Here is a 21027-nt window from a genome sequence, read left to right as displayed (position 1 = left end):
TGAAACAGGTTTCCCTCAAGAATTTCCCTGTATTTAGCGCCATCCATCATTCCTTCAATTCTTACCAGTTTCCCAGTCCCTGCCGATGAAAAGCATCCGGGTGCATTCTTGGGGTGATGAGAGGTGTTGGGTTTGCGCCAGACATAGCACTTTCCTTGATGGCCACCTGCTTAACGTGGTCCTATGGACAGATACTCCAATCTCCACTGTGGAGCTTTGCATCTCCTTCAGGGTTATCTTTGGTCTCTTTATTGCCTCTCTGGTTAATGCTCTCCTTGCCTGGTCCATGAGTTTTGGTGGTTGGCCCTATCTTGGCAGGTTTGTTGTGGTGCCATATTCTTTCCATTTTTAAATAATGGATTTAATGGTGCTCCATGGGATGTTCAAAGTTTCTGATATGTTTTAATAACCCAACCCTGGTCTGTACTTCTCCACAACTTTGTCCCTGACCTGTTTGTGGAGCTCCTTGGTCTTCATGGTGCCGCTTGCTTGGTGGTGCCCCTTGCTTAGTGAAGTTGCAGACTCTGGGGCCTTTCAGAACAGGTGTATATATACTGAGATCATGTGACAGATCATGTGACACTTAGATTGCACACTGGTGGACGTTATTTAACTAATTATGTGACTTCTGAAGGTATTTGGTTGCACATGATCTTATTTAAGGCTTCATAGCAAAGGGGGTGAATACATATGCACGCACCATTTTTCCGTTGTTTATTATTTTTATTTTTTTGAAAAATAATATATTTTTAATTTCACTTCACCAATTTGGACTATTTTGTGAATGTCCATTACATGAAGTCCAAATAAAAATCCATTGAAATTACAGGTTGTAACGCAACAAAATATGAAAAACACCAAGAGGGATGAATACTTTTGCAAGGCACTGTATTTTGATGCTGAACATGGTTTCCTTCAGTGTTGGGCCACTCATTAACAAAAAAAGCTAAGTTTGTTTGTATATCACCACCTCAGGGCAACCCTGGCCCCTTGCCTTTCACACTATTTCACTACCCTTATCACACTATTTTCCTACCCTTATCACACTATTTTCCTATCCTTTTACATGGCTCTATATCAGTTTATTTTATATCAGCTTATTTTATTGTGTGTGTATGTGTGTGTGTGTCTGTGCGTATACTCATGCTCATTCATCATTTACAGCTCAGCTGCTGCAAATGCGTCTGTCACTGTCTCCATGGAGCTTCGTTCCCTTTCTCTCTCACTCTACAGTATCTTCTCCGGCTGTCCTCTGTTCAGAATACTCCCTCTGAACCCTGGCCCATGACCCCTAACCCTGCCTCATAGAAATGGCGACTCCAGTATCAAATAGCATTTACCATTATTTCCCTCCCTTTTAGTGTACACACACACACACACACACACACACACACACACACACACACACACACACACACACACACACACACACACACACACACACATACACACACACACACACACACACACACACACACACACACACACACACACACACACACACACACACACCCTAACTTCAGATATCTGATGCCATGCAAGACTTTCCATATTTCCTGTTGACACTGTTCCTCCCCCAGAGAGAGAAAACAGATTGAGAAATAGGATCTAAGACAGGACCTTCCTTTGCTGCTGTCAGCACGTTTGCCAGTTTGGTTTCCCAGATTATCAACATACAGTACATTTGAAAAGTGTTCAGACCCTGTCACGTCCTGACCTTAGTTCCTTTTTATGTCTCTATTTTGGTTTGAGTTGGAGTGGGCATTCTATGTTTTTCATTCTATGTTTTTCATTTCTATGTTTTGTTCTGTGTGTTATATTTCTATGTGTTTGGCCTGGTATGGTTCCCAATCAGAGGCAGCTGTCAATCGTTGTCTCTGATTGAGAACCATACCTAGGTAGCCTGTTCCCACCTGTGTTTGTAGGTAGTTGCTTTCTGTTTCGTGTCGTTCACTCCCTTTGTTGGTTTTTGTCATTCAGTGTTCAGTTTATTTAATTAAATTTACCATGAACACTTACCACGCTGCGTGTTGGTCCGATGATTCCTATTCCTCATCATCAGACGAAGAGGAGAGCCATTACAGACCCCTTGACTTTTCCCACATTTTACAGCCTCATTCTAAAATGCATATATTTTTTCTCATCAATCTACACACAATACCCTTAATGACAAAGCAAAGCATTTTTGCAAATGTATTAACAATACAAAAAATAAATAACTTATTTAAATACAGTTGAAGTCAGAAGTTTGCATACTCCTTAGCCAAATACATTTAAACTCAGTTTTCACAATTCCTGACATTTGTTCCAAGTAAAAATTCCCTGTCTTAGGTCAGCTAGGATCACCACTTTATTTTAAGAATGTGAAATGTCAGAATAATAGTAGAGATAATTATTTATTTCAGCTTTTATTTCTTTCATCACATTCCCAGTGGATCAGAAGTTTTCACACACTCAATTAGTATTTGGTAGCATTTTCTTCAAATTGTTTAACTTGGGACAAACGTTTCGGGTAGCCTTCCACAAGCTTCCCACAATAAGTTGGGTGAATTTTGGCCCATTCCTCCTGACAGAGCTGGTGTAACTGAGTCAGGTTTGTAGGCCCATTCCTCCTGACAGAGCTGGTGTAACTGAGTCAGGTTTGTAGGCCCATTCCTCCTGACAGAGCTGGTGTAACTGAGTCAGGTTTGTAGGCCCATTCCTCCTGACAGAGCTGGTGTAACTGAGTCAGGTTTGTAGGCCCATTCCTCCTGACAGAGCTGGTGTAACTGAGTCAGGTTTGTTGGCCTCGCACACACTTTTTCACATTTTTTCAATTCTGCCCACAAATTTTCTATGGGATTGAGGTCAGGGCTTTGTGATGGCCACTCCAATACCTTGACTTTGTTGTCCTTAAGCCGTATTGCCACAACTTTGGAAGTGTGCTTGGGGTCATTGTCCATTTGGATGACCCATTTGTGACCAAGCTTTAACTTCCTGACTGATGTCTTGAGATGTTGCTTCAAAATATACACATCATTTTCTTTCCTCATGATGCCATCTATTTTGTGAAGTGCACCAGTCCCTCCTGCAGCAAAGCACCCCCACAACATGACGCTGCCACGGTTGGGATGGTGTTCTTTGGCTTGCAAGCCTCCCCTGCAAACATAACAATGGTCATTATGGCCAAACAGTTCTATTTTTGTTTCATCAGATCAGACGACATTTCTCCAAAAAGTACGATCTTTGTCGCCATGTGTGGTTGCAAACCGTAGTCTGGCTTTTTTTATGGCAGTTTTGGAGCAGTGGCTTCTTCCTTGCTGAGCGGCCTTTCAGGTTATGTCGATATAGGACTCGTTTTTACTGTGGATATAGACACTTTTGTACCTGTTTCCTTCTGCATCTTCACAAGGTCCTTTGCTGTGGTTCTGGGATTGATTTGCACTTTTCGCACCAAAATATATTCAACTTTAGGAGACAGAACGCGTATCCTTCCTGAGCGGTATGACGGCTGCATGGTCCCATGGTGTTTATAATTGTGTATTATTGTTTGTACAGATGAACGTGGTACCTTCAGGTGTTTGGAAATTGCTCCGAAGGATGAACCAGACTTTTGGAGGTCTACAATGTTTTTCTGAAGTCTTGTCTGATTTCTTTTGATTGTCAAGCAGAGAGTTTAAAGGTAGGCTTGAAATACATCCACAGGTACACCTCCAGTTGACTCAAATTATGTAAATTAGCCTATCAGAAGCTTCTAAAACCATGACATAATTTTCTGGTATTTTCCAAGCTGTTTAAAGGCTCAGTCAATTTAATGAATGTCAACTTCTGACCCACTGGAATTGTGATACAGTGAATTATAAGTGAAATAATCTGTCTGTAAACAATTGTTGGAAAAATTACTTGCGTCATGCACAAAGTAGATGTCCTAACCGACTTGCCAAAACTATAGTTTGCTAACAAGAAATTTGTGGAGTGGTTGAAAACCAATTTTTAATGACTCCAACCTAAGTGTATGTAAACTTCTGACTTCAACTGTAAGTATTCAGACCTTTTGCTATGAGACTAGAAATTGAGCTCACTTGTATCCTGTTTCCATTGATCATCCTTGAGATGTCTCTACAACTTGATTGGAGTCCACCTGTGGTAAATTCAATTGATTGGACATGATTTGGAAAGGCACACCTGTCTGTATAAGGTCCCACAGTTGACAGTGCATTTCAGCAAAAACCAAGCCATGAGGTTGAAGGAATTGTCCATAGAGCTCTGAGACAGGATTGTGTTGAGGCACAGATCTGGGGAAGGGTACCAAAACATTTCTGCAGTATTGAAGGTCCCCAGGAACACAGTGGCTTCCATCATTCTTAAATGGAAGAACTTTGAAACCACCAAGACCCTTCCTAGAGCTGGCTGCCCAGCCAAACTGAGCAATCGGGGGAGAAGGGCCTTGGTCAGGGAGGTTTCCAAGAACCCGATGGTCACTCTGACAGAGCTCTAGAGGTCCTCTGTGGAGATGGGAGAACCTTACAGAAGGACAACCATCTCTGCAGCCCTCCACTAATCAGGCCTTTATGGTAGAGTGGCCAGACGGAAGCCACTCCTCAGTAAAAGGCACATGACACTCCTCTTGGAATTTGCCAAAAGGCACCATAAGGACTCTCAGACCATGATAAACAAGATTTTCTGGTCTGATGAAACCAAAATGTAACTCTTTGGCCTGAATGCCAAACGTCACGTCTGGACGAAACCTGGCACCATCCCTACGGGGAAGCATGGTGGTGGCAGCATCATGCTGTGGGGATGTTTTTCAGCGGAAGGGACTGGGAGACTAGTCAGGATTGCGGGGAAGATAAATGGAGCAAAGGACAGCGAGATCCTTGATGAGCACCTGCTCCAGCGAGCTCAGTTCCTCAGACTGGGGTGAAGGTTAACCTTCCAACAGGATAACAACCCTAAGCACATAGCCAAGACAACACCGGAGTGGCTTCGGGTCAAGTCTTTGAATGTCCTTGAGTGGCCCAGCCAGAGCCCAGCCTTGAACCCGATCGAACATCTCTGGAGACCTGAAAATAGCTGTGCAGCGACGCCCTCCATCCAACCTGTCAGAGCTTGAGAGGATCTGCAGAGAACGATGGGAGAAACTTCCAAAATACAGGTGTGCCAAGCTTGTAGCGTCATACCCAAGAAGACTTAAGACTGTAAATGCTGCCAAAGGTGCTTCAATATAGTACTGAGTAATGGGTCTGAATACTTACACTACCGTTCAGAACCTTGGGGTCACTTTGAAATGTCCTTGTTATTGAAAGAAAAGCACATTTTCTGCCCATTTAAATAACATCAAATTGATCAGAAATACAGTGTAGACATTGTTAATGTAAATGACTACTGTAGCTGGAAACAGCTGATTTTTTATGGAATATCTACATAGGCGTACAGATGCCCATTATCAGCAACCATCATTCCTGTGTTCCAATGGCACGTTGTGTTAGCTATTCCAAGTTTATCATTTTAAAAGGCTAATTGATGATTAGAAAACAGATTTTGCATTCATGTTAGCACAGCTGAAAACTGTTGTCCTGATTAAAGAAGCAATGAAACTGTCCTTCTTTAGACTAGTTGAGTATCTGGAGCATTAGCATTTGTGGGTTCCATTGCAGCCACAAAATGGCCAGAAACAACAAACTTCCATCTGAAACTCGTCAGTCTATTCTTGTTCTGAGAAATGAAGGCTATTCCATGCGAGAAATTGCCAAGAAACTGAAGATCTTGTACAACGCTGTGTACTACCTTCACAGAACAGCGCAAACTGTCTCTAACCAGAATAGAAAGAGGAGTGGGAGTCCCCGGTGCACAACTGAGCAAGAGGACAAGTACATTAGAGTGTCTAGTTTGAGAAACAGATGCCTCACAAGTCCTCAACTGGCAGCTTCATTAAATAGTACCCGCAAAACACCAGTCTCAACATCAACAGTGAAGAGGCGACTCCGGGATGCTGACCTTCTAGTCAGAGTTGCAAAGAAAAAGCCACATCTCAGACTGGCCAATAAAAAGAAAAGATTAGGAGGGGCAAAATAACTGGACAACGGATGATTGGAAAAAAGTGCTATGTGCAGACAAATCTAAGTTTGAGGTGTTCGGATCACGAAGAAGAACATTCATGAGACGTAGAAAAAAATGAAAAGATGCTGGAGGAGTGCTTGACGCCATCTGTCAAGCATAGAGGAGGCAATGTGATGGTCTGGGGGTGCTTTGGTGGCGGTAAAGTGGGAGATTTGTACAGGGTAATAGGGATCTTGAAGAAGGAAGGCTATCATTTCATTTTGCAACGCCATGCCATACCCTGTGGACGGCGTGTATTTGGAGCCAATTTCCTCCTACAACAGGACAATGACCCAAAGCACAGCTCCAAACTATGCAAGAACTATTTAGGGAAGAAGCAGTCAGCTGGTATTCTGTCTATAATGGAGTGGCCAGCACAGTCACCGGATCTCAACCCTATTGAGCTGTTGTGGGAGCAGCTGGACCGTATGGTACGTAAGAAGTGCCCATCAAGCCAATCCAACTTGTGGGAGGTGCTTCAGGAAGCATGGGGTGAAATCTCTTCAGATTACCTCAGCATATTGACAACTAGAATGCCAAAGGTCTGCAAGGCTGCAAATGGAGGATTCTTTGACGAAAGCAGTTTGAAGGACACAATTATTATTTCAATTAAAAAGCATTATTTATAACCATGTCAACTTCACCATATTTCCTATTAATTTTGCAACTTATTTAATTTATGTTTTCGTTGAAAACAAGGACATTTCTAAGTGACCCCAAACTTTTGAATGGTGGTCTATGTAAATATGATATTTCCGTTTTATTTTTTATAAATTTGCAAACATTTCTAAAAACGTGTTTTTGGTTTGTCATTATGGTGTATTGTGTGTAGATTGATGAGGTAATCAAAACACTTTTAGAATAAGGCTGTAACGTAGCAAAATGTGGAAACGGTCAAGTGGTCTGAATACTTTCCGAATGCACTGTATGGGCGAGATTAGTCTGTAGACCATTAGTGCCCCTTTTTCTAATCAGTTTTCAGATAAACTTGTTATGTTTCTGAGTGTCTGCATATTTTGTATATATAAAAAATATATATATATTTCACCTGTATTTTGACAGGGAGTCAATGTTAAGACCAGTCGAGTCCTGTTTAGCACAAACTGACACATCACAATGAAATAAACACATTAAACTACACATTCATATACACATTAAAATACATGTAATTATACACAACAATACACAGAAAGCAAAACACAATCATAAAAAACAGACATATTCTTCAGTAAAAAGGTCCCAAACAACAATATGGAATAATGCTGCTGTTTCATTTCCAACAATGAATGTGTTGAATCAGTGCATTATGTTGTCGTTACTTTAACAGGTGCGTAGGTAACTGCAGTAGGAGGAGCTCATTTGTGTTTAGTGTTGAGGCCCGACCATATGTGTACCCACTGTTCCAAAGCCTTTAAGTGTCATTGTGCTTTCAGATCTATTTACAGTGATGTTTGCACAGGTTCTATAAAGTTCCTAAAGCCCAAGAGCCCTAGATTTTGCATGGCATTTCACAGCCGGGTGATTGTGTATTGGTTTTTAATGAGGAGATTGATATACTGCTCCCCAACTGGTGTGTCTGTATTAGTGAAATAGTTTCCTTATGTCTGTGAGTGTAGGTGGGTCTGTGAGTGTAGGTGGGTCTGTGAGTGTAGGTGGGTCTGCGAGTGTAGGTGGGTCTGCGAGTGCAGGTGGGTCTGTGAGTGTAGGTGGGTCTGCGAGTGTAGGTGGGTCTGCGAGTGCAGGTGGGTCTGCGAGTGTAGGTGGGTCTGCGAGTGTAGGTGGGTCTGCGAGTGCAGGTGGGTCTGTGAGTGTAGGTGGGTCTGCGAGCGTAGGTGGGTCTGCGAGTGCAGGTGGGTCTTCGAGTGCAGGTGGGTCTGCAAGTGTGCATGCATACTGTACTGTATGTGTGTGTTTGGAGAGTTTTTTAAACAAAAAACAAGCTAACTTGAGAACTTTACAGACTGTGGTCTTGGCCTGTCTTTGAAACTCTTCCAAGGGCATTACTGAATTATTTTTTTATATAAAAATTGTTGGTCTAAAATTCACTGTTGGCTGGTTTTATTTCAACTTCATGGTGCAGTTTGTAATTATGAATAAAGACGTAAGTGTTGCTCCTTAACTCTAGTCCAGTTTTTTTCTTTGCTTGATTCCTGTGGTCACCATTTGAGGAGAGACTGAGCATTATGCATGCCGTACATACTCTATCCTCATATACACTTTTGGGTGGTGGGTGTGTGTTCTGGTCTCTAACCCTCTGTTCCGCTGTCCTGATGGAATCCATTCAAGGGCATCTCTATCCCTCTCCCTCTCCCCAAATTACTTTGTATTGTTCTGTGATTTCAAGTCTGAATCAGCCATTTACGAAACCTAACACACTCTCTCTCTCTCTCTCTGCTCTTATGGCTCTTTGGTCGTGGTGAAACTAAGCTTCGCTTCGATCTTTCCATCAACAGCAGCGATTAACGACCGGGTCAGATGAGGTGACTGAGGCCCTCGACACGCACCAGAGAGGGCCAAGGATAGTTTTGTGGATGGTTTTATCTCATCCTTCACAATTCAACTTTTTGTCATGGCTTGCAATTTTTAGCATTTTTGGTGGTTCAGCCTTTGTGTTTACATCGATGTGTTGTGTAACAGATACTCAGAGGACCAGATAGCCCAAAATCCCTATTTTATACCTTAATGAGGCACATTCACAATAACCAGCTCTCCTACTCCCCACTCCCTCTGATAAATCCAACTGTAGGATACTGTACAGAACTCAGCTCACCTCAGGTTTATTTGTAAAGCTGGTAGGAGCAGCTGTTCTGATGGACGGAGGGGTGCAGTCAAGGTTCTGATAAAGTAGGGTTAGTGCATGTGTGTGGGGGGGAGGGTTGTGGGGGATGTCTGGAAGTCGTCTGGCTTGGGGCCTAGGGGTGGGAGAGGAAAGGAGAGGCCAGGATAAAACACTCAGGTAATTTCTCCTAGCTTACACACCCAGCCATTGTGTGTATGTGTGTGTGTGTGTGTGTGTATGTCTGGACCAGAGTGTGTTTCCTACTGTTATTGTACTACAGGGTGTGTAATAGGAATAGGATGGTGAAGGTGAAGGGTGTGTTAATGAAGGGCTATCGTTCAGATCATTAAAAGTAATTTTTACACGGTGGCTGCGTCCTGCTCTCACACCCACAGTACCCACAGTACCCACAGTACCCACAGCTGCTAGGCCACATCTGGACTAGTCAGCCCAGCCCAGTGCTGCTCCATCTGAACAGTGAGAAAGAACAAGGAGAAGGAACAGTGAGAATGTCACGTCTGCTCCCACTCCCCCTCTCTGGCGCTCAAGGTTTGCCAGGCTGCTCATTATTACTCACACCTGTCACCATCGTGACGCGCACCGGTGCTTCATCGTTCACCTGGACTCCATCACGTCATTGATTGCCTCGCCTATATCTGTCACTTCCTCAGTTTCATATCTGCATTGATGTTGTTTTGTTTCTCTTGTCCAGACGCTGTTCTTTTTTAGTTTCATGTCTATTTGTTATTAAATCCTCACCCTGTACTTCCTTCCCATCTCCCAGCGTCTGTAGTTATGGAACAGTTACAAGAATAGTGAGGGGGAACAGTGAGAAGGAACAGAAAGAAGGAACAGTAAGAAGGAACAGTAAGAATAGCGAGGAGGAACAGTGAGAACAGTAAGAAGGAACAAACAGTGAGAAGGAACAGTAAGAAGGAACAGCGAGAAGGAACAGTGAGCAGGAACAAACAGTGAGGAGGAAGAGTAAGAAGGAACAGTAAGAATAGCGAGGAGGAACAGTGAGAACAGTAAGAAGGAACAAACAGTGAGAAGGAACAGTAAGAAGGAACAACGAGAAGGAACAGTGAGAAGGAACAAACAGTGAGGAGGAACAGTAAGAAGGAACAGTGAGAAGGAACAGTAAGAAGGAACAGCGAGAAGAAACAGTGAGAAGGAACAAACAGTGAGGAGGAACAGTAAGAAGGAACAGTAAGAATAGCGAGGAGGAACAGTGAGAACAGTAAGAAGGAACGAACAGTGAGAAGGAACAACAAGAAGGAACAGCGAGAAGGAACATTGAGAAGGTACAAACAGCGAGAAGGAACAGTAAGAAGGAACAGTAGGAAGGAACAGTGAGAATAGCGAGGAGGAACAGTGAGAACAGTAAGAAGGAACAAACAGTGAGAAGGAACAGTGAGAATAGCGAGGAGTAACAGTGAGAACAGTAAGAAGGAACAGTGAGAAGGAACAGTGAGAAGGAACAAATAGTGAGAAGGAACAGTAAGAAGGAACAGTGAGAATAGTGAGGAGGAACAGTGAGAACAGTAAGAAGGAGCAAACAGCGAGAAGGAACAGTAAGAAGGAACAAACAGTGAGAAGGAACAGTAAGAAGGAACAGTGAGAAGGAACAAACAGTGAGAAGGAGCAGTGAGAAGGAACAGTGAGAACAGTAAGAAGGAACAGTAAGAAGGAACAGTGAGAACAGTAAGAAGGAACAAACAGTGAAAAGGAACAGTAACAAGGAACAAACAGTGAGAAGGAACAGTGAGAAGGAACAGTGAGAACAGTAAGAAGGAACAGAGAGAACAGTGAAAAGGAACAGTGAGAAGGAACAGTGAGAAGGAACAGTGAGAGCAGTAAGAAGGAACAGCAAGAAGGAACAGTGAGAAGGAACAAACAGTGAGAAGGAACAGTAAGAAGGAACAGTGAGAACAGCAAGAAGGAACAGTAAGAAGGAACAGTGAGAACAGTAAGAAGGAACAAACAGTAAGAAGGAACAGTAAGAAGGAACAGTAAGAAGGAACAGTGAAAACAGTAAGAAGGAACAAACAGTGAGAAGGAACAGTAAGAAGGAACAGTGAGAAAAGTGAGAAGGAACAGTGAGAAGGAACAGTGAGAAGGAACAAACAGTGAGAAGGAACAGTAAGAAGGAACAGTAGGAAGGAATAGTGAGAATAGCGAGGAGGAACAGTAAGAACAGTAAGAAGGAACAAACAGTGAGAAGGAACAGTGAGAATAGCGAGGAGGTACAGTGAGAACAGTAAGAAGGAACAGAGAGAACAGTAATAAAAAACAGTGAGAACAGTAAGAAGGAACAAACAGTGAGAAGGAACAGTAAGAAGGAACAGTAAGAAGGAACAGTGAAAACAGTAAGAAGGAACAAACAGTGAGAAGGAACAGTAAGAAGGAACAGTGAGAAAAGTGAGAAGGAACAGTGAGAAGGAACAGTGAGAAGGAACAAACAGTGAGAAGGAACAGTAAGAAGGAACAGTAGGAAGGAATAGTGAGAATAGCGAGGAGGAACAGTAAGAACAGTAAGAAGGAACAAACAGTGAGAAGGAACAGTGAGAATAGCGAGGAGGTACAGTGAGAACAGTAAGAAGGAAAAGTCAGAAGGAACAAACAGTGAGAAGGAACAGTGAGAATAGCGAGGAGGAACAGTGAGAACAGTAAGAAGGAACAAACAGTGAGAAGGAACAGTAAGAAGGACCAGTAAGAAGGAAAAAACAGTGAGAAGGAACAGTGAGAAGGAACAGTAAGAAGGAACAGTGAGAACAGTAAGAAGGAACAAACAGTGAGAAGGAACAGTAAGAAGGACCAGTAAGAAGGAACAAACAGTGAGAAGGAACAGTGAGAAGGAACAGTGAGAAGGAACAGTGAGAGCAGTAAGAAGGAACAGTAAGAAGGAACAGTGAGAAGGAACAAACAATGAGAAGGACCAGTAAGGAGGAACAGTGAGAACAGTAAGAAGGAACAGTAAGAAGGAACAGTGAGAACAGTAAGAAGGAACAAACAGTAAGAAGGAACAGTGAGAACAGTAAGAAGGAACAGTGAGAACAGTAATAAAAAACAGTGAGAACAGTAAGAACAGTAAGAAGGAACAAACTGTGAGAAGGAACAGTAAGAAGGAACAGTGAGGCCTCCCGGTGGTTAAGGGTGCTGTACTGCAGCGCCAGCTGTGCCATCAGAGTCCCTGGGTTCGCGCCCAGGCTCTGTCGTAACCAGCCGCGACCGGGAGGTCCGTGGGGCGACGCACAATTGGCCTAGCGTCGTCCAGGTTAGGGAGGGCTTGGTCGGTAGGGATGTCCTTGTCTCATCGCGCACCAGCGACTCCTGTGGCGGGCCGGGCGCAGTGCGCGCTAACCAAGGTTGCCAGGTGCACGGTGTAGCCTCCGACACATTGGTGCAGCTGGCTTCCGGGTTGGATGCGCGCTGTGTTAAGAAGCAGTGCGGCTGGTTGGGTTGTGTATCGGAGGACGCATGACATTCAACCTTCGTCCCTCCCGAGCCCGTACGGGAGTAGCTACTACAACAATTGGATACCACGAAATTGGGGAGGAAAAAGGGGTAAAAATTAGAAAAAAAAAAGAAGGAACAGTGAGAACAGGGAGAAGGAACAGTGAGAACAATGAGAAGGAACAGTGAGAACAGGGAGAAGGAACAGTGAGAACAGGGAGAAGGAACAGTGAGAACAATGAGAAGGAACAATGAGAACAGTAAGAAGGAACAGTGAGAAGGAACAGTGAGAACAGTAAGAAGGAACAGTGAGAAGGAACAGCGAGAACAGTGAGAAGGAACAGTAAGAAGGAACAGTGAGAACAGTGTGAAGGAACATTGAGAAGGAACGGCAAGAAGGAACAGCGAGAACAGTGAGAACAGGGAGAAGGAACAGTGAGAACAGCGAGAAGGAACAGTGTGAAGGAACATTGAGAAGGAACAGTGAGAACAGTAAGAAGGAACAGTAAGAAGGAGCAATGAGAAGGAACTGTGAGAAGGAACAGTAAGAAGGAACAGTATGAACAGTAAGAAGGAACAGTGAGAACAGCAGGGTTATGTTGAGCAGTGAGAACAGTATGAAGGAATAGTAAGAAGGAACAGTGAGAAGGAACAGTAAGAAGGAACAGTATGAACAGTAAGAAGGAACAGTGAGAACAGTAAGAAGGAACAGTGAGAAGGAACAGTAAGAAGGAACAGCGAGAAAGAACAGTGAGAGGGAACAGTGAGAAGGAACAGTGAGAAGGAACAGTGAGAAGGAACAGTGAGAGGGAACAGCGAGAAGGAACAGTGAGAACAGTAAGAAGGAACAGTAAGATCAGTGAGAAGGAACAGTGAGAACAGTAAGAAAAGTGAGTTATGTTCAGCACATTCCACAAAGTTACATGGAGTGGGGTTTAAACAAGGAACATTGCAGATAGTCTGTTTCTAACTGAGTTTACTCAGTAATTACACATAATAGCAGGTCATTAGGGTTTGATTAATATGTATTTATTTATTGTGGTGCTCACTGGGAGTTTACTCTGCAGTTCTGGCTTCCTGTTAGGTTGAACATCGGCTCCTGGATGCCTACTCTGCTCTCCTCTCTTTCCCTCTATTTTAACTGTACCCTCTAGTGAATGTATAGTCCAAATTATTCTGTTCCAGCTAAATGGTGGTGGATACTTCAAACTGGGAGCATGTGGCACTGAGAATCTGAGGGAGACTACAAGTCATTGTGATTATCGTAGAGAAATGGGGACTCAACAGTTTGGCATGAGAGCAAAAAAAACCCCACAAATCCCATTGATTATTAATTCAGAGCTAATTCCCAGAAGATGGATTTTAACCAACCAAGTTATTTTGTTTTTTCTAATGTGAGAAATTGATCCTGAACCACGCAGACATATTGCTTTGCTCAAACAATCAAGACTTTCAATTTCCTTCTGCTGTCATCTCAGTGCACTGTCTCCACGGAACTGTTTCAGCTCCTCAACTCAAGCCTTTGATATTACTGAGAATTATAAATCAGATCAAACAGCAAACCCATGCTCTTGGGTAGAGGGAAAAGCACTGTACAAAGACTTGGCATGTTTGTCACAGACTGCCTCATCAGTACAATGGAGAGAGCTGTGGATGTTTGGAGCGTGGCTGACTCTTGGCCTCCAGCTGCCTGTGTGGATGACATGCTGCTGCTGCTGCTGGATAACACAAGGCCTCCCTGCCTCCCTGCTCGAGGCCTCGTGTCACTAACAGACCTGATCTGTTTCCTATAATTTAACACATAACTAACTGTCTTCCTGGACGATAGGCTGTGGCTAACTTTCCTTCATTTCACTTAATCAGGAAATAAGGAAGAGAACCCAGTTACGAGAGGTTAATATTAGAGCTGTAGCAGTAGGAGCAGTTCAGTGCTGTCACAATATAGGGTTATGACTAGCCTCGCTAACCATGCTAAGACACACGACTGGTATCGAGACTAGGTCATTACTAAGGGGAAAGCAGTGGTTGTAGCAACAGTTCAGAGCAGTCCCAGTTACAGCACACTCTTAGAAAAAAAGGTGCTATCTAGAACCTAAAAGGGTTCTTCGGCTGTCCCCATAGTAGAACCCTTTGAAGAACCCTTTTTGGTTCCAGGTAGAACACTTTTGGGTTACATATAGGACACTTTCCACAGGGGTTTAACATGCAACCCAAAAGGGTTTGACGTGGAACCAAAAAGTCTCCTCCCTGGAACCAACAAACTTTCTCCTATGGGAGAACAGCTGAATGTCCCCAAGTGTAGGCTTATGACTAGCCTTGCTTACCATGCTAAGACATACAGTTGAAGTCGAAAGTTTACATACACAGGTTGGAGTCATTAAAACTCATTTTTCAACCACTCCACAAATTTCTTGTTAACGAACTATAGTTTTGGCAAGACGGTTAGGACATCTACTTTGTGCATGACGCAAGTAATTTTTCCAACAACTGTTTACAGACAGATTATTTCACTTATAATTTGGATATATTGAAGCAACATTTCAAGACATCCGTCAGGAAGTTAAAGCTTGGTCGCAAATGGGTCTTGCAAATGGACAATGACCCCAAGCATACTTCCAAAGTTGTGGCAAAATGGCTTAAGGACAACAAAGTCAAGGTATTGGAGTGGACATCACAAAGCCCTGACCTCAATCCCATAGAATATGTGTGGGCAGAACTGAAAAAGTGTGTGCGAGCAAGTAGGCCTACAAACCTGACTCAGTTACACCAGCTTTGTCTGGAGGAATGGGCCAAAATTCACCCAACTTATTGTGGGAAGCTTGTGGAAGGCTACCCGAAGGGTTTGACCCAAGTTAAACAATTTAAAGGCAATGTTACCAAATACTAATTGAGTGTATGTAAACTTCTTACCCACTGGGAATGTGATGAAGGAAATAAAAGCTGAAATAAATCATCCTCTCTACCACTATTCTGACATTTCACATTCTTAAAATAAAGTGGTGATCCTAACTGACCTAAGACAGGGAATTTTTACTAGGATTAAATGTCAGGAATTGAGTTTAAATGTTTTTGGCTCAGGTGTATGTAAACTTCTGACTTCAACTGTAGCTATTACAGGGAATAACCCCTTTTCTCATTCAGTTCAGTGCAGTCTGACAGTCGGAATATTATGACTAAATCCCTTCGGCTCATCCACCTGCCAGTGGTGCTAATGAATTGTGTTGTGCGATCTCGTTTCGATAATGACAGAGTGTTGTGTATGCAGTTGTCCTTTCAGAGCCTGCCCGACACACCACTCATTCACACTCTTGTTCTACCCAGCACTCTCATTCACTTTCTCCATCCATTTCTTCTCTCAGCATCTCTCTCACGTCAGGTGTAAATAATAGGCAAAATAAAAGGCCTGCCTGCCTTTGCCTGCCTGCCTGCCTGCCTGCCTTTGCCTGCCTGTCTGTCCTGACATCTGACTGGCAGGGTGAAGTGAGGGTATAATGTAAAGTGTATAATAGCCAGGCAGAGGAATGCAGGGCATTTTATACAGCGTTCCAGAAAGGCTGGAATATCCAGAGGTCTGCCATCGGCGGAACAGAACAGCTGTGCTTCGTCCATTCTGAATTCCTGCTCCTCCTCCTTCTCCTCTCACTGCTGGGGTTAATGGGCAGGCAATAAAGTTACAGCTGTATAGGAGCATGTTTTCTCATTTTATAGGAGGAGCAAAAGCATGGCGAAGCAGGAGTGAGATGGTTCTGGGAATATTGTGGCCGTGTTTGAAGTGGTGACGTGGCATCAGTAGTGGTTGGTTTGATCATTGGCTCTGTGAACAGAGATGAGACAGATTGGGTCTGGTAGACTGTCTCCTTTCTGTTTCTTGCAATATTTTAGGCCTGTTTACTGTGGTAGACTGTCTCATGTCTGTCTAGTCTGGTAGGCTGTCTCATGCCTGTCTAGTCTGGTAGGCTGTCTCATGCCTGTCTAGTCTGGTAGACTGTCTCATGCCTGTCTAGTCTGGTAGGCCGTCTCATGCCTGTTTAGTCTGGTAGACTGTCTCATGCCTGTTTAGTGTGGTAGACAGTCTGTAGACTATTTTAGGCCTGTCTAGTCTGGTAGGCTGTCTCATATGCCTGTCTAGTCTGGTAGACCGTCTCATGCCTGTCTAGTCTGGTAGGCTGTCTCATGCCTGTTTAGTCTGGTAGACTGTCTCATGCCTGTTTAGTATGGTAGACTGTCTCATGCCTGTTTAGTCTGGTAGACTGTCTCATGCCTGTTTAGTCTGGTAGACTGTCTCATGCCTGTTTAGTATGGTAGACTGTCTCATGTCTGTCTAGTCTGGTAGTCTGTCTCATGCCTGTTTAGTCTGGTAGACTGTCTCATGCCTGTTTAGTCTGGTAGACTGTCTCATGCCTGTTTAGTATGGTAGACTGTCTCATGTCTGTCTAGTCTGGTAGGCTGTCTCATGCCTGTCTAGTCTGGTAGTCTGTCTCATGCCTGTTTAGTCTGGTAGACTGTCTCATGGCTGTTTAGTCTGGTAGACTGTCTCATGCCTGTTTAGTCTCGTAGACTGTCTCATGCTTGTCTAGTCTGGTAGGCTGTCTCATGCCTGTCTAGTCTGGTAGGCCGTCTCATGCCTGTTTAGTCTGGTAGACTGTCTCATGCCTGTTTAGTGTGGTAGACAGTCTGTAGACTATTTTAGGCCTGTCTAGTCTGGTAGGCTGTCTCATATGCCTGTCTAGTCTGGTAGACCGTCTCATGCCTGTCTAGTCTGGTAGGCTGTCTCATGCCTGTTTAGTCTGGTAGACTGTCTCATGCCTGTTTAGTATGGTAGACTGTCTCATGCCTGTTTAGTCTGGTAGACTGTCTCATGCCTGTTTAGTGTTTTAGACAGTCTGTAGACTATTTTAGGCCTGTTTAGTCTGGTAGACTGTCTCATGCCTGTTTAGTGTGGTAGACAGTCTGTAGACTATTTTAGGCCTGTTTAGTGTGGTAGATGGTCTCATGCCTGTTTAGTGCGGTACACTGTCTGAGGCCTGTCTAGTCTGATAGGCTGTCTCATGCCTGTTTAGTGTGGTAGACAGTCTGTAGACTATTTTAGGCCTGTTTAGTGTGGTAGACTGTCTGTAGACTGTCTTATGCCTCCTGCAATCCAGAGAGGGGAGAAGTGAGTGAGAAGTGAGTGATTGATCGAGCAAGGCAGGTATCGAGCAAGGCAGGTCCCACCAGACCACGCTCCAGCCCAGGCAGAAACTCAGACGTCTGGGGTTAGGGAAGGAGGGGATGTGTCTGTTTCCTGTAACTCTGTGTTTTGTCATTGCCTCAGCGCTGAGCTTGAGCAGGTACGGAAACACTCTCTGAGACATGCCCAGAGGGTAGAGGTGTCTGTGAAGGCATATGTGTGAGAAAAAGTCGAATACAACTTTGTATCTACACTGCACAGTGGACATGGTGTTGAGAGTGAGAAATGGGACTCATAAGTGAATGCACAGTATAAACAGTAACCACACATAAACTAAGGTTGGATAACATTTGTATGGAAACCATGAAAGATTTCAATGATCCCAAAACCAATGTATCACAGATGAGTGGCGGTGTCTGTCCGGCAGTACTCAGGTGTGTGGGTGCGTATGGAGGGGGGTTTACAGTAATCTGATTAATTACTCTGATTGGCAGACCACAGTCTTCATAGTCTTGATTATAACCGCTAATCTGAAATGAATTAAATAGTTTTATCTTAAGTGATGGCTCTTACTTGTATCAACACATTGGTGGGGCCTATGGCTGTTTGTAGAATGGTATGTAAGTGAATGTTTTCTCTGTGTGTGTCCAGGTGGTTCTGTGAGGGGCGGGAGCTGCACCACTGTCCTGACATCCAGATCTGGAGGGATGGTGCCCTACACACGCTGGTGATCGCTGAGGCCTTCGAGGACGACACGGGACGCTACACCTGCGTGGCCTCCAACAGCCTGGGGGCGGACAACACCTCGGCAGAGGTCTACATCCAGGGTAACTGCTACTATCTCTGCACTCACTGTTATTAAATTCCTGTCCTTTGAATGAATGTACAGACAACTCTCACTGAAAGGTCTCTATTTCTCATCCCTCTGTGCCTCTGTTCAGGTGCTTCATCCTCCGACTCAGAAGGAGAAGTGCAGAAGTCCAGATCAGGAGCCATGCCTCAGTACGTTTGTGTGTGTATGTGTGTGTGTGTGTGTGTGTGTGTGTGTGTGTGTGTGTGTGTGTGTGCGTGCCTGTGTCTTAGCATGAACCTCACACCACCCTTCACCTTGTGAGCCTTAACCCCTTCCTAACCCTGTGGTTAGGTCAAGGTCAACTGGGCCCTCCAGGCGGTAATCAGGCTAGCTGCTTGCTCTAATTTAACTAGCCCTATAAAACTGTCAAATTACCTTATAACCCTGGCCAGTGAAACTCTGGGTCATTTAGATAATGAGAGGTCTCTGGGGGGCAGCCTCCTCCCTCTCTCTTTCTCAATTAAAATACATTTTAATTTAAGGGCTTTATTGGCATGGGAAACATATGTTAACATTGCCAAAGCAAGTGAAATAGATAATAAACAAAAGTGAAATAAACAATTAAAAAAACAGTAAACATTACACTCACAAAAGTTACAAAGATAATAAAGACATTTCAAATGTCATATTATGTCTATATACTGTGTTGTAATGATGTGCAAATAGTTAAAGTACAAAAGGGAAAATAAAGAAACATAAATATGGGTTGTATTTACAATAGTATTTGTTGCTGCTGTGATGGTACACTGTACTATTTCACCCAATAGATATGGTGTTTGTTTTCAAATTCTTTATGGGTCTGTGTAATCTGAGGGAAATATGTGTCTCTAATATGGTCATGCATTGGGCAGGAGGTTAGGAAGTGCAGCTCAGTTTCCACCTCATTTTGTGGGCAGTGTGCACATAGCCTGTCTTCTCTTGAGAGCCAGGTCTGCCTACGGCGGCCTTTCTCAATAGCAAGGCTATGCTCACGGAGTCTGTACATAGTCAAAGCTTTCCTTAAGTTTGGGTCAGTCACAGTGGTCAGGTATTCTGCCACTGTGTACTCCCTGTTTAGGGCCAAATAACAATCTAGTTTGCGCTGTTATTTTGTTTGGGTCTAATTGTGTTGCTCTCCTGGGGCTCTGTGGGGTCTATTTGTGTTTGTGAACAGAGCCCCAGGACCAGCTTGCTTAGGGGACTCTTCTCCAGGTTCATCTCTCTGTAGGTGATGGCTTTGTTATGGAAGGTTTGGGAATCGCTTCCTTTTCGGTGGTTGTAGAATTAAAGTCTCTTTTCTGGATTTTGATCATTAGTGGGTATCGGCCTAATTCTGCTCTGCATGCATTATTTGGTGTTTTACGTTGTACACAGAGGATATTTTTGCAAAATCTGCATGCAGTCTCAATTTGGTGTTTATCCCATTTTGTGAATTCTTGCTTGGTGAGCGGACCCCAGACCTCACAACCATAAAGGGAAATGGGTTCTATAAGTGATTCAAGTATTTTTAGCCAGATCCTAATTGGTGTGCCAAATTTGATGTCCCCTTTGATGGCATAGAAGGCCCTTCTTGCCTCTCTCTCTCTCTCTCTCTCTCTCTCTCTCTCTGTCTCTGTCATTATCTCTCTGTGTATCTCCCACCTGTCCCTCCCTGTCTTCACTCTGCCTTCACTACTCCTTCATCGGCTCTTCTGTTTACACATTAACGTCTTGGCTCTCATTCTCAGTGACATCATCTTAGTCCATTTTCATGTGGTCCAAAGTCATTTATAAGGTGTAAATTGACGGCTTTGTGTGTTTATAGCATCAGACGTGTGTGAGAGCAGACAATTATTGCAAATAGTAGTAATTATACATTTACTGCACAGTTTTGTTTACTCTCTCTAAATGGCTACTCTGATGAACAGACCTAATGCTGTCTGTTTTAGGGTCCAGAAGAAGACGACTTCAATCTCCCTGTCCATTCGTTCACCTTCACCCAAGAGCCCTGAGGCTGTACCTCACCGCTCCACCCTGGTCCTATCTGCACCCCCACACCGGGTAGGAGACACACACACACACACACACACACACACACACACACACACACACACACACACACACACACACACACACACACACACACACACACACACACACACACAGCAGTATACGATCTGGAAGGGTCATTATGAATAACAACAGCAAGTGTTCTCAAGATAGATACTCTATGGTCAGATTACATCTCTCTATCTTGTCCTCCAGATGCAGAGTCCAGTTTATTCACTATATGGAGGTGGTGGTCCTCTTACAGCGCCCCCTATCTTTACCAAGGTAAGACTACATCTGGAGTTATGGAAAAGTTGTGCATCACACACACATAATTGCAGACGTCCGCACGCTCCATCTCCCTGTAATAACACACCGTAGGAGGGGCGGGGGTCAGATTAAACATTCCATTTGAAGGGGTGCAGCCAGAAAGTTCCTGTCTCCTGCTCTACCCATTCTGTAACCTACAACTGCTCCTCCCCTCCTCCCTCAGCCCACCTCAGGCCATACGTCATGGTCTGTGTGCTGGTGGGATGCGAGCCGGCCGAGGCAGCGCATCAAACAGGCCTGCCAAACCGATATGGGTCAGGAGGGTTTCACTCCCATCCAGCCCTGCAGACTACAAATCATTTTCCAGCTCGTTACAAAAATAAATTTGTTTGTCTTCACCCCCTCCTCCAGGAG

At 43.9% G+C, this 21027-nt stretch overlaps 1 protein-coding gene across 25 annotated transcripts in view; it reads left to right on the top strand.

Annotated features, from left to right (window-relative positions):
- The window catches only part of palld (palladin, cytoskeletal associated protein), a 95083-nt gene that overhangs the window by 28918 nt on the left and 45138 nt on the right, over window positions 1-21027 (top strand). For all 25 annotated transcript variants that reach the window (XM_090235960.1, XM_036978355.2, XM_090235956.1 and 22 more), the window contains 4 exons: window positions 18135-18310; window positions 18425-18485; window positions 20244-20355; window positions 20560-20628. In XM_090235960.1, coding sequence (XP_090092086.1) covers window positions 18135-18310; window positions 18425-18485; window positions 20244-20355; window positions 20560-20628 — 418 coding nt within the window. The remainder of the gene's footprint in view (window positions 1-18134; window positions 18311-18424; window positions 18486-20243; window positions 20356-20559; window positions 20629-21027) is intronic.

Source organism: Oncorhynchus mykiss, chromosome 5, assembly GCF_057628025.1.
Source record: "Oncorhynchus mykiss isolate SJ-2025 chromosome 5, ASM5762802v1, whole genome shotgun sequence".
NCBI classification, from domain to species: domain Eukaryota; kingdom Metazoa; phylum Chordata; class Actinopteri; order Salmoniformes; family Salmonidae; genus Oncorhynchus; species Oncorhynchus mykiss.
Note: the sequence above shows the minus strand (reverse complement) of the source record. Positions and strands in the feature narration are given on the sequence as shown.